We start from the raw sequence: 23,871 nt of genomic DNA, 5'->3' as shown, positions 1-23,871 counted from the left end.
ATATGAATTAAGTCGATAAAGTCCCATAACTCCTGTAAATTTTGTTGAATCAAAATGGGGGCACGACATGATCAACTACATATGGTGGCAAACAATCATACAAAATTTCAGCAAAATCCATCCAGTTGTTCCAAAGGAGTTGCATCCACAAAAACGTGACGGACGGACGGACAATAAAGCTAGTCTGTGGGAATTAGATATCAACAGACTTGGGGGGCTGACTGACTTTCCTATAAAATAAAACATTTTTTTTTTGTTTCCAAATTTTTTTTATAGAATACCTTTGATTTGTCAAATATCATACATAGAAAACAAAAGAAACACAAAATATATATATACAGTATTAATCAAAATTAGGTGTTATTCCCCTATTGTCTTCAACCAACCAGGAAAAAAGCCATCGACTACAAAAAAAAAAATATTGTACAGTGCCATTTCTCAATGATATTGGCTACATAGTACTGTTGTGAGGTTTGGGGATGTATTTCTTGTAAAACACATGAAAATATCTATAGCAAAATTTCAATCTGGCAAGGCAGCAATCAATGTCCGAAACAAAAGCTCGGCATCAGCGTATGAAGTGAGGGTGGGGAACTGATCCCTTCTTTTTCCGGTAAGCAATTCGACAATGTTCATAAATTCATTGCTACAGTCACGCTCTGGAAAATTATCTGTATATTCGTCCATAAGGTTGTCAATTGTTTGCACGGTAAAAAGAAACGAACAGTCTCTTCCACTAAAGATCTCTAGCTGATAGTATAACATATTTGGAATACCACTTGGCGTTAAAACTTCAGCACGTTGTTTTCTTATTCTTGGTGAATTCCAGTTCTCCGGAAACATGTCCAGTTGATATTGGATAACGGAGAGGAAGCAAAACCGAACACATTCTTTATGTACTAGACATGATCCATTAAGAACTCCTTTATCTTGGAACTCCTGGAAGCGATTTCTCCAAAACTGGGTGAAACACGTTTTAAGGCTACCCAAAAACCTTTCTATATGTTGATTTCCAACTGACCTGCCGATGAGAAAAGAGTTTTGTCCGCCATATCATCATTATGATTATATCGCAACGAATTTTTGTAAATCCAGAATTATGACGTTTTCTGTTCCTGCATCCGATCGAACAACTCTTGGAAGCATCCTCCTTTGTTTGATCCAATCAATAAGATACCAGTACCCAACATATCTCGGGTTATTGTTAGAGGGACTTGCTATCAACCATAAAATTTTACGAGAGTATCCATCGATCGCCCCATGTATAGCTATGCCGTAGGGTTTTAATTTATCGTAACCATCGACATGAATCAGATAGTTTGGTCCAGTATTGTAGTACACTCTCCTTCGAAGAACTCGTTGCGATCTATCAAGTACACCCTGTTGGTCTATTGGTCTTAGGCAGAGCTCGACTCTTTTTTGCGTAACACAAAGGCCAAAGGCCTATGTTTAGAGTCCTCCACATAGTTTTGTAACCGGCATCAGCCATGCCATTCTGGTGTAAAGCCAAGATGGTCCTTACAACTGTATTTAATGGTGACAGGTTATTACGCCGTCTGAGATTTAACTTCTCTTAAGTCTTTTTAACATTGAACAACTCATAAATGTACCGTGAACAAACAAAAGAAATCCACAAATCTGAAGGGACGTGTAACATAAATGGTGATAGTATCGGACTAAATCAGGCACAGCAGCATCGTCACCTGGGTACGGAATACCTGCTACATTATGCATACCGACACCAAGGAGACAACACAGAACCTGAAACATAAAACTGAAATAACACTTATGTTGTAATGATTAATTTGCTGCAAAAAGCAATGACGAAAACCTTTATATTTCCTAACAAAAGCTTTTTTGAGATTTTCAGAATAGTATATATAATCAATATATACAGCGGCAAAAATCATATAAATATATGTGACAAGAGTCCTTTCCGGACATCCGTGCCCGATCAAAAATACATTTCTGGGCTTTCTGGGTTCCACCCCCGGGACGTGTTCTGGTAATTTTCTGTAGAAAGCATGGGTAAAAAAGGAACGACTGTAGTGAAATTTGAACATTTTAGACGTTTATTTAAGGCTTTTTTGAAAGTCTAAACATAGCGTTCGGTCGAAATAAAATAAAAATCAAGGTAGCATACACATATCTATGTATGGCGACCATCTTGGATTTCGAATCAACATAAAAAATGAAAAAAAAATTGTAGATGACCATCACCTGATCATATTTGCCTCAGTAAGGGGTATAATATACATCCATGCCTCAAACCATGTCAATCTACAAAACGATTTTCAAAATTCGACATTCTGTATGTTTTTCTGAAAAGGATAAATTTTAATCTTTGTTTAGTTGTGGCGGCCTTGAAGTTAGAATCGTTTAATTACTTCTTAGTAGTTTAATTGCTAGTATGTTGATCTGGTGTTCCATGTATGCAACATATTTCTATTTTACTTTCAACGTTACCTTTCTTACCTTTAAAATATGGCTTCCTTCCATTCTGTTCGACACTTTCAAAAATTTATTAGACTGCAGTTGACCGATCAGCTGAAATAGAGATATTCAATTTAAACATGCGCATAACAGCAAAAACTTCTATTCGGTCGATTGTTTGTTTGTTTTTTTTTAGTGTTTAATGTGTGCATTATGTGTTCGCATATTAAGCAAGTTGAAGCAGAAAATGATAAAAGGATGTTCTTTTAGCACCGTCCCTTAATGACCACTGTATTCTAATGACTATTATTACTCCTCGGTGTACTTTGGTCACGAGAAGGACACATTCATTTTTTCGTTGAAAACTCAAATATATGACCTAATGTATGTGAGGAACTCTGTAAGATACGAGTCCTTAATTAATCACCGTCACCTGTTGGTCTCAGCTCAAGTATGATAACCCACTTGCACTTGTACTTCGGCCTGCAGAGTGCTCACAGACAGCTGAGTTTTTTTGGAAATATTATTCTACTTAACTTTTAAAAACCTCGATTAAAATGACTATCTTTTGCCATCTTTTGCGAGTTAAAAGAACTTCATCATATGTATTTACATATAAACTTTTACAGGTATGTAATGGCGTAAAGATGATGAAATATGATCAGAAGTCCATGGCTACAGTGTAGTTAAGGACTTCTGATATGATAAATTATTGTTATTGTTTTAAGTTACATGTGTCCGGTTATTCCGACCTCTGACCAAGATAATCGTGCGGACTAAAAATAGAAAGGCTCTCACAATCTAAAAGCCCGACTGATTTAAACCAAATTTGGTTCAACTTGTCGGGAAAAAAATACTTTTTATTTCCCTTCCATTCAAACAATAATTGTCTTGACATGTTTTTCTATCAATGATCTCTATCAAGATTGTGCTAAGTATTTATTGATAATACAACACTAGGCATTGGCGGATCCAGGGGGAGGGTCCAGGGGTCGGAACCCTTTTTTTCTTCATAGTATATATACAAATTACGTTAAAATTGCCGAAAATTAGCTCCCAAAATCGTCCGTTTTTTCTCGAAACCCCTCTTTTACTGAACCCCCATTATTATTTTTTTTAAAGATCTCCACCCCCTAAAAACAAAACAAAACACAGCAAAACCTTTGACTCTTTTCCACTCCCGCTATGGTAACAACACCTCACTGGCTTGCCCGGAAGTAAAATATTGACCGTGGGAATCTGACCGCGACAACGAATAAAGTTAATATCAAATAAACAAGTTGATGTTATTTGTCGAATTTCATCGACAAGTAGAATTCAACATATCGACATCTTGTTTTTATGTCATTACATTTATATGAGCAAGTAGACATTGTAAATTCAATTTTTGTTTATTTCAACATTACGATATATCACAAGATGACCAATTTGACGTCATATGTTGACATCATCAATAAACAAGTTGAATTCAACATGTCGACATCTTACTAATATGTCATTACATTATTATTAGCAAGTCGACATTGTAATTCATTTTTTTCTACATCATTCCGACATGTTATCTTCAACATGATAATTTGGTTCCAGCTTATAACGCACAACAGAACTTATTATTCTGACTTATTTGCCACAAAGTATCCTTATAAGGGGTGTACCATATGCGTTTCCATATGAAGGTTATAAAGGATTTAAAAAAAAAGCATTTTAAATAAGTTGTGGTTAAGATATTCACCGAAACCCATTTCAGCAAAAGTGTCAACATTGACCTATTGGTGTTGTTACGATGTCCGTTGACAAAACACCACGTGAGAAAACATTTCAACTGTGGCTGAATACCAATGTTTGAAAAGTTTGTAGCTTTGTTTATTTGATATCAATTAAAATATGATGTAGTAAGAAAACTTTTTGTCGATACTGCTCACTTGCTAAATAATCATTAGGCACTTAGGCATAGACAATTTTCTTCTCCAGAGGAGCATGAGATTTTATGTTGAATTATATTTTTTTTTCTCGCAGCAGCACCAGGAGTTAAAAATATTTATTTAAAAATCTACATTTTTAAGTAATGCGCGAAATATTGAAACACGTTTTTTTCTTTCTATGACAGAGAAAAAAAATTGCTTAAATTTGCAATAATTTTGTTTTTTTTTAAATAATCACAGCCCATCTCAGTGTAAAAAATGGTCGGTGCCTTAGCAGTCAAACCTCTGATAAGACACTTTTTTAAAATATTTACACAGTACGTTTAAATATGACGATAAGTATTTCAGTATGTCAATGGAAAGATGAATCAATGTAGTTTTTGAATATCTTTTTTTTTCTAACTGAAAAGTGGTAGAATTTTCTGCTATATTGCATTAATTAGGAGGGATCAAAGAAGGTCCTCAAAGATCAATCGGCCCCAAATACACTTTGATAAGCAATTTAACTTTAATCGTTTATTGTAAATATTTGAAAACAGGTAACATTTAAAGATCACATGTAAAGAATGTAAAAAAGAACTTTTTCCGACAAAAGTTAACTATTTAATCACTGAACAAAATTGTTTCTAACATGGTTGCATTTTAGTGCATTTTCATTGATTAAGAGATAATATACCGTAGAATATTTGTTTGTTTGTTTGTTGGGGTTTAACGTCCGAGCAGCAATATTTTAGCTATATTCAGAAGATGAACATGAAGTGGATGATAAAATGAACATGAAATGATGATGAAATGAAAAAGAGATGGGACACAAGGACAATGGGGTCGACAAATTTTGATTGCCACTAGAAATAGGGAGAGGTGGGTAGGGTCGGGCAATTTAGCCTCCTGTGGCGGAGCCCTATGGTTCCTACTACAGAAGAATACCACAGTAGGGTTCTTTAACGTGCGAGGAACGTGGCATCTTTCCCAACACGGTGCATCACTTTGGTTTGCGGTCAGGTTTTCCGTATTATAGCCCGACAACCCCAGCATGTAACACGCCGGGGGTACCCCATTCCACCATCTGTGGCACACATCCAAGTTGCCCGGTGGGCAGAGCGTCCTTCCCCCCGGCTAGGGTTCTGAGCATTATTTAGTCGCCTTTTACGACAAGCTTCCGTAGAATATTACAATGTATATCTAAATATTCTGTACTGAATAACAAATAAAATAAACACAACGTTCTCGATTCGATCTGCAATACGAGCTTCGCAAAATGAGATTAAAGTTACAAATTTTCACATATTTAAACTATTAATTGTACTATAACTGTTCTGGGGTTGATTGATCTTTGACTCCTCCTCTAATTAATGCAAAAAAAAGCAGAAAACTGTCACTTTCCAGTTAGAAAATAATAATATTTAAAAACTAAATTGATTTATCTTTCCATTGACATAAAATATAGCCGTTTACCCTCTAGGCCCATTAAAGTTCTTAAAAATCCTTAGTTGTCAGCTGCACTTTTATCTGAACAGAAAGGTAAAAGGTATAAAACTGGTAGGGTAAGTATCATCTGCTTTTTTAGAAGCACCAACCGGGCTGGTCATAAAAAGTCAAGTCCGAGGTAGATGAATGAAGAAAGGAAAACTATGACACGTTAAACAAGTCGGTACTCATGATGCAGATGGATACACCGTAACGATTCAAGAGTTCATGATGACGACCATAAAATATTGTAGCTACATAACCCTGTTCCTGAAGCCTAATTGCGAAAAGTCTAGCGCGGTACAAAAAGCTTGTGTAGTTACGGAAAAATATGACATAACGTACTAGTATGAGTTGTAATCTGAAAATTCAATACGCAGGTGCTGAAGGGATTTCGCCGCAGATGAAAGGAAATTTGACAATACGGAATGAAAAGTCATTGCGTTTGTATTACAGTTTGGTCAGTAGTTTTCCTTTACCATCGATCTCTAAGTGTAGGTAAATTTATGAGACTGACTTCACAGTGTCTGTAGTATCCTTTATCTCAAGTTCTTTGGGGGTAGATGCGATGTATAAAATCCCCGAAACTAGGATTGTTTACCGATGATACGTCATCTATGTAGCGGAAACCGAGATCAAAGGATCTGACTAAACGATGTTCATTCCTTCGGATTAGATAAGCTATAAAGTCAGCCTCATAAGTGTGAAGGAATAGGTCAGCGAGTAGAAGAGCACAATTTGTTCCCATTGAAATGCATACCGTTTGTTGAAAAGCGCGTCCACCACACTGGACAAATATGTTGTAGATAAAAAACAATCGAGCAGTTTGAACACATCTTCTTCGGTATATTTGGGAGATGATTTTTAAAGTTATTTTAACAAAATATGAGGAATCTCTGCCAAGAACTACATATTTGTATCAAGATGTACCGTCTTTTTTTGGAGTCACAACGATGTATAATGTTTTTGGGTCGATATTTCAACTGAGTAAGAGGAAAAGAAGAAGAAAGAGTTGAAAAATAGGTTTCAATGCTATTGTATTCTGATAATGTTTGTTTGTTTATTTGTTGGGGTTTAACGCCCGAGCAGCAATATTTCAGCGATATTCAGGCGATGAACATGAAGTGGATGATAAAATGAACATGAAATGATGATGGAAGGAAAAATGGGACGATACACAGGGACAATGGGATCGAGAAATTTTGATTGCCACTGGAAATAGGGAGAGATGGGTAGGGTCTGGCAATTTAGCCTCCTGTGGCGGAGCCCTATGGTTCCTACTTCTGGAAAATACCACAGTAAGGTTTTTTTAACGTGCGAGGAACGTGGCATCTTTCCCATCACGGTGCACCACTATGCTTTGCGGTCAGGTTTTCCGTATTATAGCCTGACAACCCCAGCGTGTAACACGCCGGGGGTACCCCATTCCATCACCTGGGGCACACAATTCAGTTGTTCTGTGAGCAGAGCGGCCTAGCCCCCGGCTAGGGTTCTGAGCACTATTTAGTCGCCTTTTACGACAAACTGCTGCTGGCCTATTCTTTTAACACCCGGACCTGCACGGGTCATTCTGATAATGATCTTGAATTCAGGGTGTCCAGACAATCTTTCGAATTATTCAAGATTCACTTTGAATTAATACCACTACGCGAGTAACAAGTGCCATGGTTGGACTAGCTACGTCAGAAAGCGGATTTATCTTATGTGAATTGGATAAATCTCGTTGCATGAAAAAAATAAGCCATTTTGATTTATTTCAGTTCAGTTATAATCTTGAGATCTAAATGCGCATATTTTTTTCTCTGTAGAATGCCTTTGATTATTTTGACATGTCTATATTTGGTTTTAATAAAAAAAAAAAAACCTTAATTCTATAAATAGGTACAATAAAAGCTATTTTTTTCATAATTATTTAAAAAAACTACCTTTTCAATCTAACAATTTTTTAAATGTTGTCACGAAGACAGTTCTAATGGAGCACAATGCAGATTAATGAAACATGATTCACAACAAAAAGTTTTATCACAAGGTTTTATTTTTAAACACTGCCATACGAAAGAGTGTATATTGAGGAAGGAAACATAAACCGAGTAATCACAAAACTGGCTACAAGCAATTGGTTGATTTTTTTCTGGATTTAGAGGTAACAACTTAAACAACAGTAATTTTTACATACTTTTTTTTACAGCTTTATAACTTTCATAATCTTTAATTAACGTTTGTATTTTTGCGAAGAAAGCAATTAAATATAAAAATAATTAACAATTTAGTTTCATTTTCTGTTTTAAAAGCATGCATACCCGAAACTGCCACAAATCATAAATTAGTTAATCACGAATGGACATATTCATGATTCTACTTTATTTTGTCGTATTTGTAGCATTTGGCATTGTCTATTGTTCTTATACCATTGCTAGCAGTTATAACCACCGGGAATACTTCTTTGGAGAATTGGTATCGTCGTGGCGCAGGTGTTTCAAAAACACCCCATTCATATATTTTAAATTTTGCAAAAGCACCCAATTATATACTTTTCTTGTTATATCTATACCAATATATACATTTATTTTTTTTTCGTCCTATATTAACTTGTAAATGTTACATTTGGCATTTGTTTCAGTTTTTAGTGGAGTCCGACTTGCTCATTTGTTTTAGTGTTACTTTGTATGTATTATTTTAGTTACTTTATGTTCTTTGTTGTGTATTTCTGTTTTCCATGTCTGGTCTTTGTCCCTGGATTACATTCTTTTGTTTACCGCTAGAACCTTGGTTCCCTTGATTACTCTTTCAAGCTTGCACCCTTTTTGTTCTTTTTAACTGATTGGAGTGATAAAATTTCCCCGCCCCGTTTCCACTGACTTTTTTTTCAGTGATTGTAGAAAAGTGACACATTCGTCTATTTTATCTTTATAATTAGCGACCCATTGACATGAAATAACACCGCAGTACCCAATCATGTATTAAAGGTTTGAAATGATGACGCATTCCAGCAACATTTAGATAAGAATGGACTCATCATTGTTATATGGACGCTACGAAATAAATGTTTGCGTGTGTCTAATCCTCATTGTTTCTAGACGGTACCTATTTAAAAAATCTTCTGAACAGTTAGTCGGCCCAATTCCTTCATACTAGAATTCTGCCCCTCGTCACTGGACACATTTAATGATGGAAAAACTTTATTTCGTTCTTTCAGCGAAAAATACCTAGTTTTCTCAATTGTTAGCCATCACATCTCGCCTAGACTACAAATATACAAAAATACATGTATTGCGCTACACGAATACCATATAGGGACAATGATTGGAATAATAAAAAAAAAATACTTTGAATTTAAGAGGACAGTTTAAATATAATAATGATAATAACAATGAAGATTATGATGAAAAAGAAAAGTATTTTCATTAAGTATTATACAAGTATATACATTTTTTATTTGATGATAATGGTATAATTGGAATTTGATACAAATACAAAAAATCATCAGTATACTATTTATACAGGCATTTGGTATGAAGAGAAATGGAGAATGCGACTATGAATCCAATATTTTCAAATCTTAAAAGTTTTAAAACAATTATTTGTCATTTGTCTTATTTATTTCCTGTAGAAGTAAAATAGTAAATGTTTCATTTTCCGCCAAGAGAGCATTCCGCATTAAGTAGTACCTTCCGATCTGGCTTCCGAGCATTATTTCCCTGTTTCAGTATGGTCTATTAATAGACACGATGACAGTTTCGTAACAATTGTTTATATTGTATCCAAATCTTATAGACACTTTTCAATACACCTATACTTTTGTAAAGCAGAAAAAGGTTCGCTCCGGATAGTAGCACATTTTTGCTACTCATGTTAATTTTTTGGGCACCTTTTAAAACCAATTGCTTTTTCCAAAATTAGTTTTGCCACCTACGAACTCAGTAATATGTATAAAACAGTCAAATAAATATATTGTTAAAATCTGGCTATTAAATAGCGCGAATGAGTTCTTTTAAATCGATAATTTGCGCAAAGGTAATGATCCTAAATATCATTAATTCAAGTTTTGATATGAATGGGATTCTGTGGACTTCCTTCAGGGAGAGTGGATTTTTGTATATGTATATTTTAATAGGGAATCAAAGGTTTCAAAGGAAATTTCGCATAATTGATGATAAAAAAAACCAAAGTAAATATTAGCAAATAGTTTGAAGTCGTATTTTAAGTTTGCCAACATTGCCTTAAGTATCGCAAAAAATCAAGTTATGCCTTATTGTATACATACATGAAAACAACAATAGACGAGAGATTTTGACCAAATCATTTTACATCGTTACGTGTATACATATTTCACCTAAACTTTTATTACTCTTGGCCTAAATGCTTTTCATGATACATGACGAAGTTCAAAAAACCCCCGAAAAACCGACATTACTAGTAAAAGATAAAGTTTGTGAAACTCGACAAGGAAGATTGGTTACATACATTTGTACTTCAATATTGTAAGTTTTTGATAACTTATCTTATTTATCGATAATATTGGTTAGTACCATGATTGCCTAGAGTAAGTTGTCTAGTTTTCTCGTTATTGTTGTTATTTTATAACGATTTATATTTGCTCAAAGTACAAACGGGGATGTGACAACTTACGTGGTCTTCTCTTACATATGATACAAAACAACAACAATACTAATACTAGGAAGATTCGGACTCGACAACCATAAACACTTTTGACAAATAGCTCAATAACTTACAAGGAAGCGTTTCGATTTTTTTATGTATCTGATATTAATACCTCATCATAGATAGTTATATTAGATTCACTTGATAGCAGTCGTCACAGCTAGTAAGCAAATTAACATTAATTTCTATCGATAGATTTAATCGGGATAAATTTTGTAAAAGAATTTCTCGGATCTCTGAGTAATTTGGACATTACATGAAAAAGTGATAAACATCTTCACTCAGTGCCCCACATCTGCACTGTGGTCTTGATATAATATTTACTTTGAAAAGATCTGCATCAAGGAATGAAGCTGAACATCGAAGTTGAGTTAATATGATATTAAGTTTACGGGGATCATGTGAGTAGTAAGAAGACTCTGGTCTGTTTAAACTAGGTACCTAACGCAACAGTTCATTTTTTTAATTTAGAGAATTGTAGTTCGCGAGTAGATCTATCAAGTTTATTCCATTCACAAACGATTGACGGGACGAATGAATTCGCGGTCATTGACAGTCGATAGAACAGTACAATTAGACCAGAACCATTTCGTAATGGGTAGCTACTAGAACTTTGAATTGTTGGCGGTAATAGATTTTGAGATAAAGATGATCACTAAGAGTAAAAGTAGGTAATCCTGTGAGGATTCTTGCGGCTTCAAGTTGTAACCTTAATTACTCCGCAGTTATCACAGACTTCATAATATATTCGAATAATGGCCGAATATAGACGGTATAAAGCGTAAAAATATTATTACCACATAGTCTGTATTATAATTTCGTATCATGTTTAAATGTTTTGTGATATTTTTGACTGTCATTTGTATGGGACATCCACTTTACATCTTCTGATAAAGTTATCCCGAGATGCTTATGATTATTGTTGTTAGAATTGGTGGATAAATTACTGCCATTCTGTGAGACAAAGATTAATTTACGTCAAATGATGGTCGATATGACACATAAAACACATTCAGACACCACACTTAAACAAATTTGAAGTCAATATCCCCTAATCTGAGTCAATAAAAAGTTATATCGTATGCATGATTATCGCACAGTTAGAGAATATGATAGAATTTTAAAAATCAATTCATAAGGGTAATAATTGAATATTTATATTGAATATGTAGTAAATCGTGTTGATAATAGATTGAACTAAGATTCTATTTTACACGAGAAATGTTCTTACTTGATATTTTCCACGTAAAAAGAAATGTATATTTTTGTTAATGGTTAAGCAAGTAACAGGATAATTAAAAGTATGTATCTCATAACGAGAATAAGTTAAGATCATAATCAACATTTTTATTGTCTTATTTCATCAAAGTTCGAAAGATGACAGCTAGTAGAGACCAACAAGAAGATGAGGATCCATGGCTAAGAGACGTTCAAGATGCCGAAGTATTTGTCATGTATAGCGATGACGACGAATATGAAATTTCGAAGTATATATTTACAATTTTCTCGAACAATGATGTAACGTACGCATCTCCAGCCGAAAATATGATGCCAGGTTTTCGTACTCCCCAGGCTATCGCACAAGCTGTTCGTCATAGTAAGAAGATGTTGCTGATATTATCCAAAGACAGCATAAACAAGTTTTCTTTTTCTCTAGAAATTCTATTGGCAATCGAAAAGTGCTTGCAGACAAACAAGCTCAATTTGATAATTCTGTTGAAGGATGGAATAAAAGAGGAAGATATACCAAGAATACCGATGCTGCAATGCGCTGTTCCTGTTATTCTTCAAAGTAACCTACACGAGCGGTGTATTAGTTGTGTCATCCAAAGAATTAGAGGTGAATATATATTACATCATTACAGAAAATATCCTTTACAAGAATGAACAAATCGTATGTGCCTCACTTCTTAATAGACCCTTAGAAAACTGGACATTATGTAAAATGACCGAAAACGATATCATGAGTAATTCAAGGTAATAATAATTTACTAGAACTATTTAAGAAAAATACCCGTAAATTCTAATACATACTGTGTCACGCATTCCAGTTTTAAAAAATCACGGACATACTTTTTAAGTTATCTTTGCTATGTCCCTGAAGAAGATACATTGTAGGTCAAAATGTCGGTTACTTGAGATGCTATAATGCTTTCCTTATTACAAAAATAGTACAAAGAATTCCATAAATTTCGAATAAGACTTCGAATTCAGGATTAATTTCTATCTTACTTTTTTTCTAAACTGAGGACCGTGTTTTTTTTTTTTTTTTTTTTTTTTTTTTTTTTTTTTTTTGTCTTGTACCGGAAATTAGTGTACGTTTTATAAAATCTTAAACGTATTTTTTAATCAACAACAAAGCAATTATACGTTTTTCAATTCATTAAGACGATACAAGTTTGAACAGTATTTTACCTGCCGGAAACCTGGCTGCAGGGATGGCGTGGTCTCATTTCACAGGTTATCTAGAGCTTGTTCTTCCAGGTAAGGATTTTTATATATCTTTTTGTACCGCGATATAATTCTTACAATTAGCTTCGGGAACAGGGTTATGTTGCTGCAAGATTAAAGTCTAAACTAAAGAAGATTTATGGTCGCCATCGCGAACTCTAGAGCGTAATGGTGTATCCATCTGCATCCATCTGCATCATTAGAACAGATATCCTTTTATATATTTTTTTATTACTGCTCGCTGTTCGAATCTTGGTTCCCTTGACTAATCTCTCCTGAGATGGAGAAATTTGAATATTATTTTCGTACATTTCAAACACTTCAAACCTAGCAATGTTTTGCCTCGTTATGTTGTTGATTGTTCCTACATTTTATTATCTGTATTTTTGGCAAAATTTGACAAAATTATCCTACATTTTTAGCATGTTGAACTTACCAATCTTTTGTCACATAATGTTGTCGATGATACGAACATTGTGTTATATTTATCTCAATAACTATAATTTCTAAATTATCCAAATGTTGTGAACAATGTTTATATACTTATTGTAAATATGCACCTCGATCCATGATGAAAATGAGTTAATATCAATTATAATGTTGACCTCAGCTATGTTTTAGCCGTATATATCATATTATAAATATCTTCTTCAGGTAACTTGTAACCAACACTACAGATTTCTAACTTGCTCAGTGTTATATATTAAGATATATATATTTGTCACAAGTATAAGACTGTGACGCAGATCAAGATAACTTATTGATCTTTTATATGAACAGTCTAATGTTTATGGATAGAAATTTATCATTTTTTGCAGTTTAATGTACGTTTTTAAAACCGTGAAAAAGTTTATACGGTACTGCCTTTATATATTTTTCATTCATGTTTTCCTTGTCTCAGGAACATTTTCTTTATACATTGGCTTCCCTATTACAAGCAAGCTCTGTTATGCTTCCAGCTTGAAGTAAGGGTAAAACAATGCGACATGGCCTTATCAACCCCTAAAAGAAAGATTGGTTTTTAATTGTACAGAATTTATCAAAGATCATTAGAAACTCATGTATTGACAAAATACGAACAAAACCAAAAATGGCAAAACAACCAACCAACAGGAATAAAAAAATATAGTGGGATTAAACCGGTCTTTATTTTTTCACCCCCTGGCATTTAGGTCCGATAAAAAGTAAAAAAGCGCGATAGGAACTATATCAGGTTTATTGAATGACCTCTTGAATATGAATAAATAAATTCATACGTATTTTTCTATTTTATATTATTTTAGCACTAGCCCAAGGTATTCGGAAATCAGACTGGTTCAATAACAATCCAGGACACATGCCACTTTGTCTATTTATGCTCCTTCCGTTAAGTGGTCGCTGTGCTGGTTCACTTGCAAAAGAAGATCAGGACGTAGAGGAGGTTGGAGAAATAGAAATTAAGATAAATAATCGTCCATACAACCCTAAAGTTTTCAAAGTTTCAGAAAGAGACAAGAATGGTCAAAATGTTGTCAATGTAAGTATTTTATGACAAGAACAAAACGGTAAAATAACTACCCAAAATGATGACATGTCATGTTAAAACGTTTGCTTATTCTCTCTGTTCGAAATTTGCGGTCATATCTTGCTGCATTTTTCGAAGCTTCATGTTTCCATTTAAGCTGTGGGAGCAAATGGTATCGGCTTTAAAGTTTGATGCAGTACCATGCTAATCATATGAAAACAAACCGTATGTTTAACCATAAAGCGAGCTAAAGAAGGATTTACTACATATTTGGCACGCTAAAATTATCAAGCAGATCAGAACAAACTACTCGGACGACAAATATAAAATAAAACATTTTTAACACTTTCCATTGTACACTTGACAAAATTAAGAAGACAATTTTGTCTATATTCATTTAAAGAAATTTTATTAGCAACAGCACTGTGATTTGTTAGACCGATTACATTAAAAAAAGTTGTAATGATGAAAGTGTGCATATTTGTCAAAATGACATGAAATAAAAGTGCAATATAAAATAAAGGAAGTAAAGTAGAATATATACAACGAACAACATACAGAAACGAAATGAAGTCTCCCACAAAACTTGAGATGAATGAGTGAACGGGACCACACTCAAACTTGATTATTACTGAATATGTGAACACCTCAACTATGTTATAGGAATTATACTGTGTGGCCCAGTATCCAGGAGCTTTCGGTGCCCTTGGAATTATTCACGACGAAATATTACGTATGAATAAACAAGCAAGAGACACTGAAGTCAGGAGATTTCGACATTACATGGATGAAATCTTGAATCATGAGAAATATAAGGATTATGGTAGTTTAGCCAAGATGATCCTATACAATGGTAATGCATCTTTCGGGGATATTTGTAACTAATTGAATAAATGTTCCGAGTTGATAAGATTAATAGGTCTACTTTAAATAACATGCTTATTTTTTAACTTTTAGTGTTTTTATAGTTAAGTTTTTTTGTCACTAGTCAACTATGCCGTGTATGCTTTATCGGTGTTTGTTTATCGGTAATAAATTTTATAAGTCGAATGTCTTTGTTTTACTTTTTGAGCCATTGTTAATTTCTGCGAAAATTTAAAAACAGAAAAAATCTGTTTTTGTGTTAATGTAAAATATTTAATTCGAAAATCATTCGCGAATCATTTGATTTACCGATGTTGTCAATATTCCCACTTCCTGCATTCATACACATAGACACATTTTATTGCATTATAAAATAATGTGACATTTGTGACACATTTAAGCACATACTTTAGCTCACTTTAATACTTTTTCCCCTTTTTTAAACCTATTTTCTTAAATATTTAGATGAGGAGAAATCAGACATCTCAACAGTTTCTTACCAACTTCGCGAGAAAATCAAAACAGTTATTAAAGAACAAGTAGGCAAGGCTGGGGTAGGTATATAATATAAATGCCTTGACTGTCTTTCGTAAACTACCGCCTCCATTATTTCGCATTTCTTTAGCTTATTCACCCATTTAGTTTACCATAGCCTTTGGTTAAATGTATAGACAAACGTAATATGAAATAAAACATTTTAACACTTTCCGATGTACATTCGAAGCATGATAATTACTAAATATTTAAACATTTCCGAAATTATATTTTTCAATTGCAAGTTTTATAACTTTTAATTTTTAACTGAATTTCTAAGATCGATTAGATATGGTTTTATCACGGGTTTTAAGACAACTCCTTTTTAAGAGAGTCAAATTGGGAACGTAAGCTGTTTTGACATTAAATTTACATTTGTTGATAATTGAAACCAGGGTGAAGAGATTGAAGATAACACCAAAATCAGAGGTCAGTCCCGGCGAACGAAACTCTGAAAAGGGAGTTTCTAACGGGTACCTGTGATTTTTATGGCTGACAAGATTTGTACGTACCAATGGTTAAATGAATTATCTTTTAGGCTGGTATAGATAAAAGGGAGAGAAGTCCTGACAGGGATGGCAGATTCACTGACGAAGTATGCCTTTTATACCATCAAAAAGATGAAAAACTTGTCTTCAATGTTCGAGATTTTCTTACTGAGAAAAAAGTTCGGTTCTCAAAAGCTTGTCCTACAAGCTCCTCAGATGTAAAACAAGGGGATCCCATTCATGTGATTGAGTCAAGAATTAGAGATGCTCGATGGACGCTGTTGTTTATCAGCAAGAACACAATCACAGATAGTATGATCGACATGTTCATAGCGGAAACACTTAGCATTGGTATAGAGAGCAAATTAGTCAAGGTGATACCTATACTACTTGGTGTTGATCCTACGGTCCTACCGTCATTTATCAGCTGGACTTTCCATATCAGTGTAAAAAGAGATGATGACTACTTGGATATGATATATAATGCCATCAGAGGTAGTTATTAGGTTACTTTTAAATGGCAATTTTTCTTTCATTAGCTGTCTTGTTCTTCAAAGAGACTATCTATGCTACGTTGAATACTGTGGTTTAATTTACTTTCGTGGATATCAATTTTATAATTAGAGACAAAAAAGAACATTTCATTGGGTTTTTTAATTCGTGGCTCTTGGGTCAATAAAGTGACATAAAAAGACGATTTCTTTGTGTTTCCGGCCAAATAATGACTAAAGTAAAACCTTTTTAGCTTAAACTCTGAAAGAATTTACTTTTTCGGATATGTTTTTCACAGCACTGCCAATTGAGACGAAGTTATTTTAATTACGAATGGAAGGAGCGTGCATGATACATCCATCGGTAAATTATTGCTCCCGTTTTGAATTCAGTGATTATGAGTAAAAGTTCTGGAAAGTCAAAATTCTGTTGAATGAAACATCCTAGCGCCATGTCTAAGTCTATATTTGACAGAGATGGTAATTATATAATGAAAGGGTGGCAAAATGACTAATGCTCAACATGGCTTCAACATTCATGACGCTAGGGACTGTCAGTTATGACACGTGCTTTTACGGTGCCGAGATTTGAAAAGAAATTGACGTCGGCGCGACGAAAATAATTGTTCGTTGAGTTCTTAATTTTTGCTTTTCCACTCTGCCCACAAAAACCACCAAAAAATACCCCACGAATAAAAATGACCCCAAAGTATTTACTAATATTTATTAGTATGAAGATTTTTTTCTTTTTTTATTTTTATTGAACCTGTATTTTCAATTCGCTACTTGTGTAAAGGAAACAGAGAAGCAAATCTTGATTATTGTAAATCATAAAATACTAAACTAAGGTACACTTTCTTGGAAAATTTTTTATTTTCTTTTATTTCACATGATACAATGTGTGAATCCTAACGTATGTCATCCCGTTCTGTTTTATTGAAGTTCGATATTTTGAAGATTGATAAAAGATAAAATTATTACATTCTTTGATTTTAGGGAAATCTATATGTATGAAAAGCCAGATTCCAATAGGACCTGTTGCTTATGGGTTAGCTTGGGCTTTCTTTGTGAATTATCTAAGATTCGTTTTGCCAGGTAACTATGAATAATTGACTGTGTGAATCAGAATCTGTATTGATGATAATAAAAAAATATGTCTCCTAATCTAGTAATGCAGGGCTTATCAACACGTTTTCTGCATGTGTTAGCGCCGAATACCAAAATAATTGGTTCACACGATGCCATAATGATAGAAAATGAGTTATAGTTATTGGAGATTGCAATTGTTCTGCACAGCACGGTGATCCTATTTGACTTGAAAAACGGTGGTCATGCAGTAATGTGCAGGACAAACAACCGCAATAAATTATTCTGATGGGTAAATAACTGTTTCAACACATGACGTTACGAACGTTTCTAATTAGATCAAAACAATTATATGTCTCTTTCCTGCTACCCTACATACTCTAGTTTTTTGTGCCTACCCTAAACATTTTGGCTCAAGCAATATTAAAGTATAAATTATTTCCCCATTAAAGCAAGGTAAAATGTTTTGAAAAATAAATAATTTCCCTGCATACCTTCCCTATTTTTTCTTGCTGATAACATTTTTTTTTATCAAATTACGCAAAACCAAGTACGAGAGAAAAAATGATAGATGACAACATTATCCTTTTTCAAGCACTGGCGATTTCCATGAATCCATGGATCGTTATGGTGTATTCATTTGCACCATGAAAATCGATTTGTTCACCGTGTCATAGTTATACTTTGATCTTTTGTCAACCGCTGTCAACTCGGCGGGTGTTTCTAGAAAACCATGGCACGTTTACCCTACCGGTTCACCTGGTCAATGCAAAGTTTTTAGTAAAGTCCGGGTTGGTCGTTTACTTTTGTACATTTTGGTTGTTTGACGTTCGTTGTTGTATGAATATTTTTCCAGTCTAGTCGTTGTCATAGGATTATATTCATTTGATTACTTTTCATTTAAGTTTCCCAAAATGACGTCAAAACTTCTGTTACTTCTTGTATCGGCGTATATATTTCTTGGATTATATTCTTTTGATAAATAAGTTTCATTTGCACAGGATTACTAAAAGTTCTGTCAGTTAGACGGTTACATTCTCAAAGAGGATTTGCAAAAGCACTTTTGACTTCACGCGTATTTCAAAGGTAGTGTCCCTATGTAACATTTATTTTTTTTTTATGTTTTTGTAAAGTCAGACGGTTGCACAGATTTTGAACAACAGTGAAATATTTTTTTGCAGCGATGGGACCAAAATTATTGACGTCGGCATTGACACCGAAGGAAAAAAGGAAAGAAATGCCATGCATAATCCAAAGTTTTTTTATGCTAAACATATTACTTAAAAATACTTATATGGCTACGATTGATCCAACAAGGATTAAAAAATATATTTAATATAGAGTGCCATGATTGCTAGTAAAACTTTGATTAACGCATAAAACTTCTATCTAGTTGAACATATAACAATGCATTTCCTAGCAGTTCATTATCCAGATTTTCAAAGTATACATGACCCCATCATGTGTTAACTTATGTCATTGATCAAATTGAAGGAGCGCTTTCTACGAGACCCCTCTATTATCGGAATGGTCGTAAATATAACTTATTTAAAGCATTGTTTTCTATATGACATATTAGAACACACCAAATTAATACTTTTGATTACTAGTATTTCGACGGAATTCGTATTTTGAGTTTCGTTCTGATAGATTTACCGACAAGAGTCAAAGAATGCCAACAGAGAGAGGAAGAAATTAAGATCTACAGAAAAGGCAGCAATAAGAAAATAGTGATATCTAAAAAGCTGTGGCAAATTATTCCAAATAGCTGCAAATTCCAACCAGCTCTATCGCAAGTTGATAGTGAAATACATGGTCCGTGGAAAGTAAAGGACGTGGAAAAACAGCTTTACGCAACTAGACGCGTTTTTCCGTGTAATTTGTGGAGAATATCGGTATGCATGTTTGATTTTATTTTATCTTTAATTTTTACTGTTCTGTTTTGGCACACAAAATGCATTGACCGAATATATATAAGTGATATACAGTCACTGACTGATAATAACTTTCTAAAGTTACGTCACAAACTTACAAGTTGTCAGGACGTCGTCCACTTCGAAAAAAAATTTTTTCTTGTTGAAACGTCATTTTTCTTTCATAAAATTGTTGCAGTATGAAGATAATAACAATGCACTGACTTGACTAAAACTTTGATATACGAATTTGGTTCAAATCGGTGAATGCTTGGCAGAGGCTCACATTTTCCCGCGGTTCTAAAATTCATCCGTATATCAGGTTTATGTTAAGTCAGTGAACTTTTATTTTCTATATATCCATATCCAAAGGCCACCATATCTGATTATTTCAACAGTATTTTCATGTACATTATTCTGTTTTACAGCATAATTGTTTTATGTATCTACTGGGATTTATTTATGCTAAGAAACAATATTAACAGTTTTTGTCATGATATATTCATATCTTTCATTGAACAAATTTCAATATCAATGTTTTTTTTTCTTTTCTTTTTTTTTATGAAACCCCTCTTTTAATTGAATTATTTTAAAATCTTTAATTCAAAGACCAAAGATACAGATTACTTTTTTGCTGGTGAATATTTCACCCCAGTCAAAACCCTGTACAATATGCATATCTCAATGATTGCTGGACTTAGTTATGACCAAATGATGTCTCAGAGAACAGAAATGACAGAAATATTAAGAGGAATCTTGACAGAAGCAGAGAAAAAAGATAACGAATTTGATGGCCGATGTGAATTGATTGAATTTAACGGTAATAACGGTTTTTTTATCTTTTGTTTTCTTAACTACAGAAACACTATTGCTTGTGTGTCAGATTTACAGAGCCGCCATATAATAATCACTGTTTTAAATAGAGAGTACACTCGGTTAAACTATTTAATAAAAACTTAAAATGTGTAAAATCAAGAGTAAAGCCAGATAATTTTGAAACAATATTTTTAACTTCGTCGAGAAAAAAATGATATAACACACTTTACATTATACAATATAGACGCTTGTTGAAATCAAATGAAAATTATTTGGTAAATTATAATGGAAACAAAACAAAAACAAAAACAAAAAAAACAAAAAGCAAAAAAAAACAAAGAAAAAAAATGCATTAACATTTTTGTAATTTGTGTTTTTTTTCTTATATTAATATACATTTTTTGATAGATGGTGGAGATACCAGTCTCTCAAAAATACTGATAGACAGAATCAATAAAGAAACGGGAAATCGAAAGGAATACGAAAACTTGCATCAATTTCTTGAGAAAAAAACATGTTGAGGAATGGAATGGAAAAAATGTTTTATTAATAATTGAACACATATTTTGACCATGTGATTGTTCGATAACCAATAACTGATTGTCTATTCTTTATAATATAGAAATGCAAGATATGCATGTACTATACATAATCACTCATGTGTCAAATGGTGTTTGGGGCATACACGTTAGGATTTAAAGAAAATGATTATATCATCTGCTTTATTAAAATACTAACGTACTTAATGGTCAATCGCTGCCAGTTTGCCACATCAGCCTGTCATTTTCTGAATGCATTAAGACATAAATACAGGAAAAGTATCTACTGCGATTTGAATAAAAAATATTTATTATGAAACGAATATGGAAAAATCTATCTCTAAAATCTAAATCTAAAATCAAGAGCAAGTTAACCAAGGACAACTTTGATATTAAATATAAATATTTAAAGTTACATTAATAATAAGCTTTTGGAACAAGATTTTGTTATCCATGGCTTTTAAAAGCTTAATAGACATCGTTGATTGTTATGGTGTGACCATCACACCATGAGAACAGATTTGTTCATACTGTCGTAGTTTGCTTTTTGGTTTTCAAATAATTTACGAATATCATAGTGTGTTTCTAGAAGAGCAGACGGCACTTATCCTACTGGGACAACTGCTATATATCCTGTATTTTTGTAGAGTCCATGTTGCTTATTTTTCTTTATTATTATATAAATAGGAGTGTTTTACTGAATGTACCCTGTGTAAAAAAATCGATATTTCACACTGGAAAATTAATTCTGTAATTTTACTCTTGGACTTTCTCCCGCCAAAACGTCACAAAGCGCCACAACATGAGTATCTTTTCGCTATACACAAGATATGTTGAAAATAGAACGAATAATAGAGAAAATATATATATAACAAATAGTATAATTAATTGGTTATCGTGAATAACCAAAACCTGATCACTCATTAAATCAAGGCGCTCTTCGGCACCCGTCATAATATTTTGGTTATTCATTCTTTCCAACTTATTATCCTAATAGTCTCTGTGAATATTATTTTTGTGAAGTTGTGTTTGTTGTAATGTTATGAATGTTTTCTTGGTTCATCTTATGTTCCCGGATTATGAATATGTATTTAATTCTTTTTATTTTCACTTATTTATTTTTCATATCTTTTGTACTGTTTTGACTAACGGTTTTACCAATTTTGACTGGTGGCAATTTAGTGCTGCCCATTTGTATTGAAATATACCGGTAATAATTGACCGTTTTGGAACCGGGAGATTAAGCGATAAAAAGCCTGGTTTACCCACATTTCATTTTGAAATGCCTGTACCAAATCAAGACAGACCAAAACAGTGGTTTCCATCTTTCCGGGTTTTTACCCTGATGTTTTCATTTGTTATACGGACTTCCCTTTTAGACCATTCCTTTTGAATACTGCATAGATTTTATCAGTCAGTAATTTTGTTATTACTAATCCTTGCTCTTTTTTTCAAAATTGATTAAAGCAACAGTCTTCATTAAAATCATTCAGGAGGCAATTCATGCATGTAAAAAAAACTTCCAAATTCACTTTTTTGTTTTGTTAAGAAACATTTACCGATCAAATAATCAGTCTTAAATTTTCATTTGGTTGTTGCGCCTTTGAGATAAAAATTATATAGAATGTACATTAGTACATAAAATTGGCACTTTACAAAAGTTATCGTTTTTTATTTGGTCTGATTGGGTTGATTATGGTTGGTGAGTAATATATGATTTTCTCAGAAGTAAAGATCTGAATACAGAAAGGACTATCGTAATGTGAAAATGTAGCACATGTAAACTGGAAAATTATTTGTTCGGTGGGTTTTCTAGACCAAAAATCATCTCTATCATAGGCAGTGTTTGAAAAGTCGATCGATTTATACAGAGTATAAAAGTTTTTGTTTAATTTTCATATGATTTTGGAAAAAAACACCAGTCTAAACTTTCTATGAATTTCGTATGCAAAAACACATATTTTCATACAGTATCCTAAAAATATGTTTCTTTTTCTAATAATTTCTGAAAAAAAAACATTTCACTGTGTAGCCTTGAGAAGCAATCACTGTAAACGACACATTATTGCCGGTCCTCATTGAGATATAACACGATTATATAAACCAACTATTACTACATTTCAAATTATAATAAATAACATAGCTCAAAAATATGCAAAAAAATGTAAAAAGTTCCTCCGCTTAATTATATGAATACATTGGAATAATTATACTGTTTTAAAACATTATGCCATATTCTAAATAATGTATATTTAGAATACCAACAGGAGAAATTCCATCTTCTTCAACAACAAAAAAGTTATACCGAAAGTACAAATGTAGGGAGTCTCCAACACCTAACAACACCGGGAACACCAAACGGAGAACAAACCATACAGAAAAATTAATTCACACGGATAAATTGATCTTAATCACCCTTAACCACCCATACTAGTATTTTAAACATCAAATGTGATATAAAACGTTCATATACTAAATAAGAGTTAATCAAATCGTTCACAGTGAAAGTCGTTGTTAAGATAATTTGACACTAGTGACAAGAATTTTGCATTCGAAAAATTTGGTTATATGATCAAATGAAAACATTTTCTAGTCAGAAACAGAAATGTATCTACAGAGAAAAATGGTACATTAGGTCTTAATTTGCTGAATTGAATTTGTATTTTCCTAAATCTAATGGTCTGTTATGAGGCTTTAAATG

General features: G+C 33.2%; 1 protein-coding gene and 1 pseudogene across 6 annotated transcripts; one reads left to right on the top strand and one right to left on the bottom strand.

The window, feature by feature from the left end:
- Positions 1-347: 347 nt before the first annotated feature.
- On the bottom strand, positions 348-2,764 carry LOC148626256 (uncharacterized; annotated as a pseudogene). Its single transcript, XR_015920201.1, has 2 exons — positions 2,476-2,764; positions 348-1,761 (listed from the first exon to the last, which is right to left on the bottom strand). The product of XR_015920201.1 is annotated as an uncharacterized LOC148626256 (transcript).
- A 5,075-nt stretch (positions 2,765-7,839) lies between these two features.
- LOC148626255 (stimulator of interferon genes protein-like) lies at positions 7,840-22,270 on the top strand. Of its 5 annotated transcripts, none has more exons than XM_088570114.1 (11): positions 7,840-7,965; positions 11,854-12,324; positions 12,873-12,968; positions 14,219-14,451; positions 15,103-15,292; positions 15,769-15,857; positions 16,376-16,820; positions 17,813-17,911; positions 19,553-19,797; positions 20,425-20,635; positions 21,040-22,270. In XM_088570114.1, exons 2-11 carry the CDS (start codon positions 11,862-11,864, stop codon positions 21,150-21,152), a joined length of 2,184 nt encoding a protein of 727 aa, XP_088426240.1. In that variant the 5' UTR covers positions 7,840-7,965; positions 11,854-11,861; the 3' UTR covers positions 21,153-22,270. The 5 variants fall into 5 exon arrangements, with proteins under 5 accessions (XP_088426240.1, XP_088426241.1, XP_088426242.1 ...); XM_088570115.1 differs by lacking the exon at positions 7,840-7,965 and adding an exon at positions 9,469-10,303; XM_088570112.1 differs by lacking the exon at positions 7,840-7,965 and adding an exon at positions 10,428-10,885.
- Positions 22,271-23,871: the final 1,601 nt, after the last annotated feature.

The sequence above is a fragment of the Perna viridis genome, chromosome 2 (genome assembly GCF_037379345.1).
Source record: "Perna viridis isolate PV_CMFRI_1.1 ecotype Kerala chromosome 2, ASM3737934v1, whole genome shotgun sequence".
Lineage (NCBI taxonomy): Eukaryota > Metazoa > Mollusca > Bivalvia > Mytilida > Mytilidae > Perna > Perna viridis.
This window is presented reverse-complemented; position numbering and strand designations above follow the sequence as displayed.

Coding starts and splice junctions, on each gene's coding strand:
- LOC148626255 (XM_088570112.1), top strand. CDS start 10,861: ATGATATTAAGTTTACGGGGATCAT. Junction 12,969..14,218: donor TCTAGAGCTTGTTCTTCCAG/GTAAGGATTTTT, acceptor ATATTATTTTAG/CACTAGCCCAAGGTATTCGG. Junction 14,452..15,102: donor ATGGTCAAAATGTTGTCAAT/GTAAGTATTTTA, acceptor ACTATGTTATAG/GAATTATACTGTGTGGCCCA.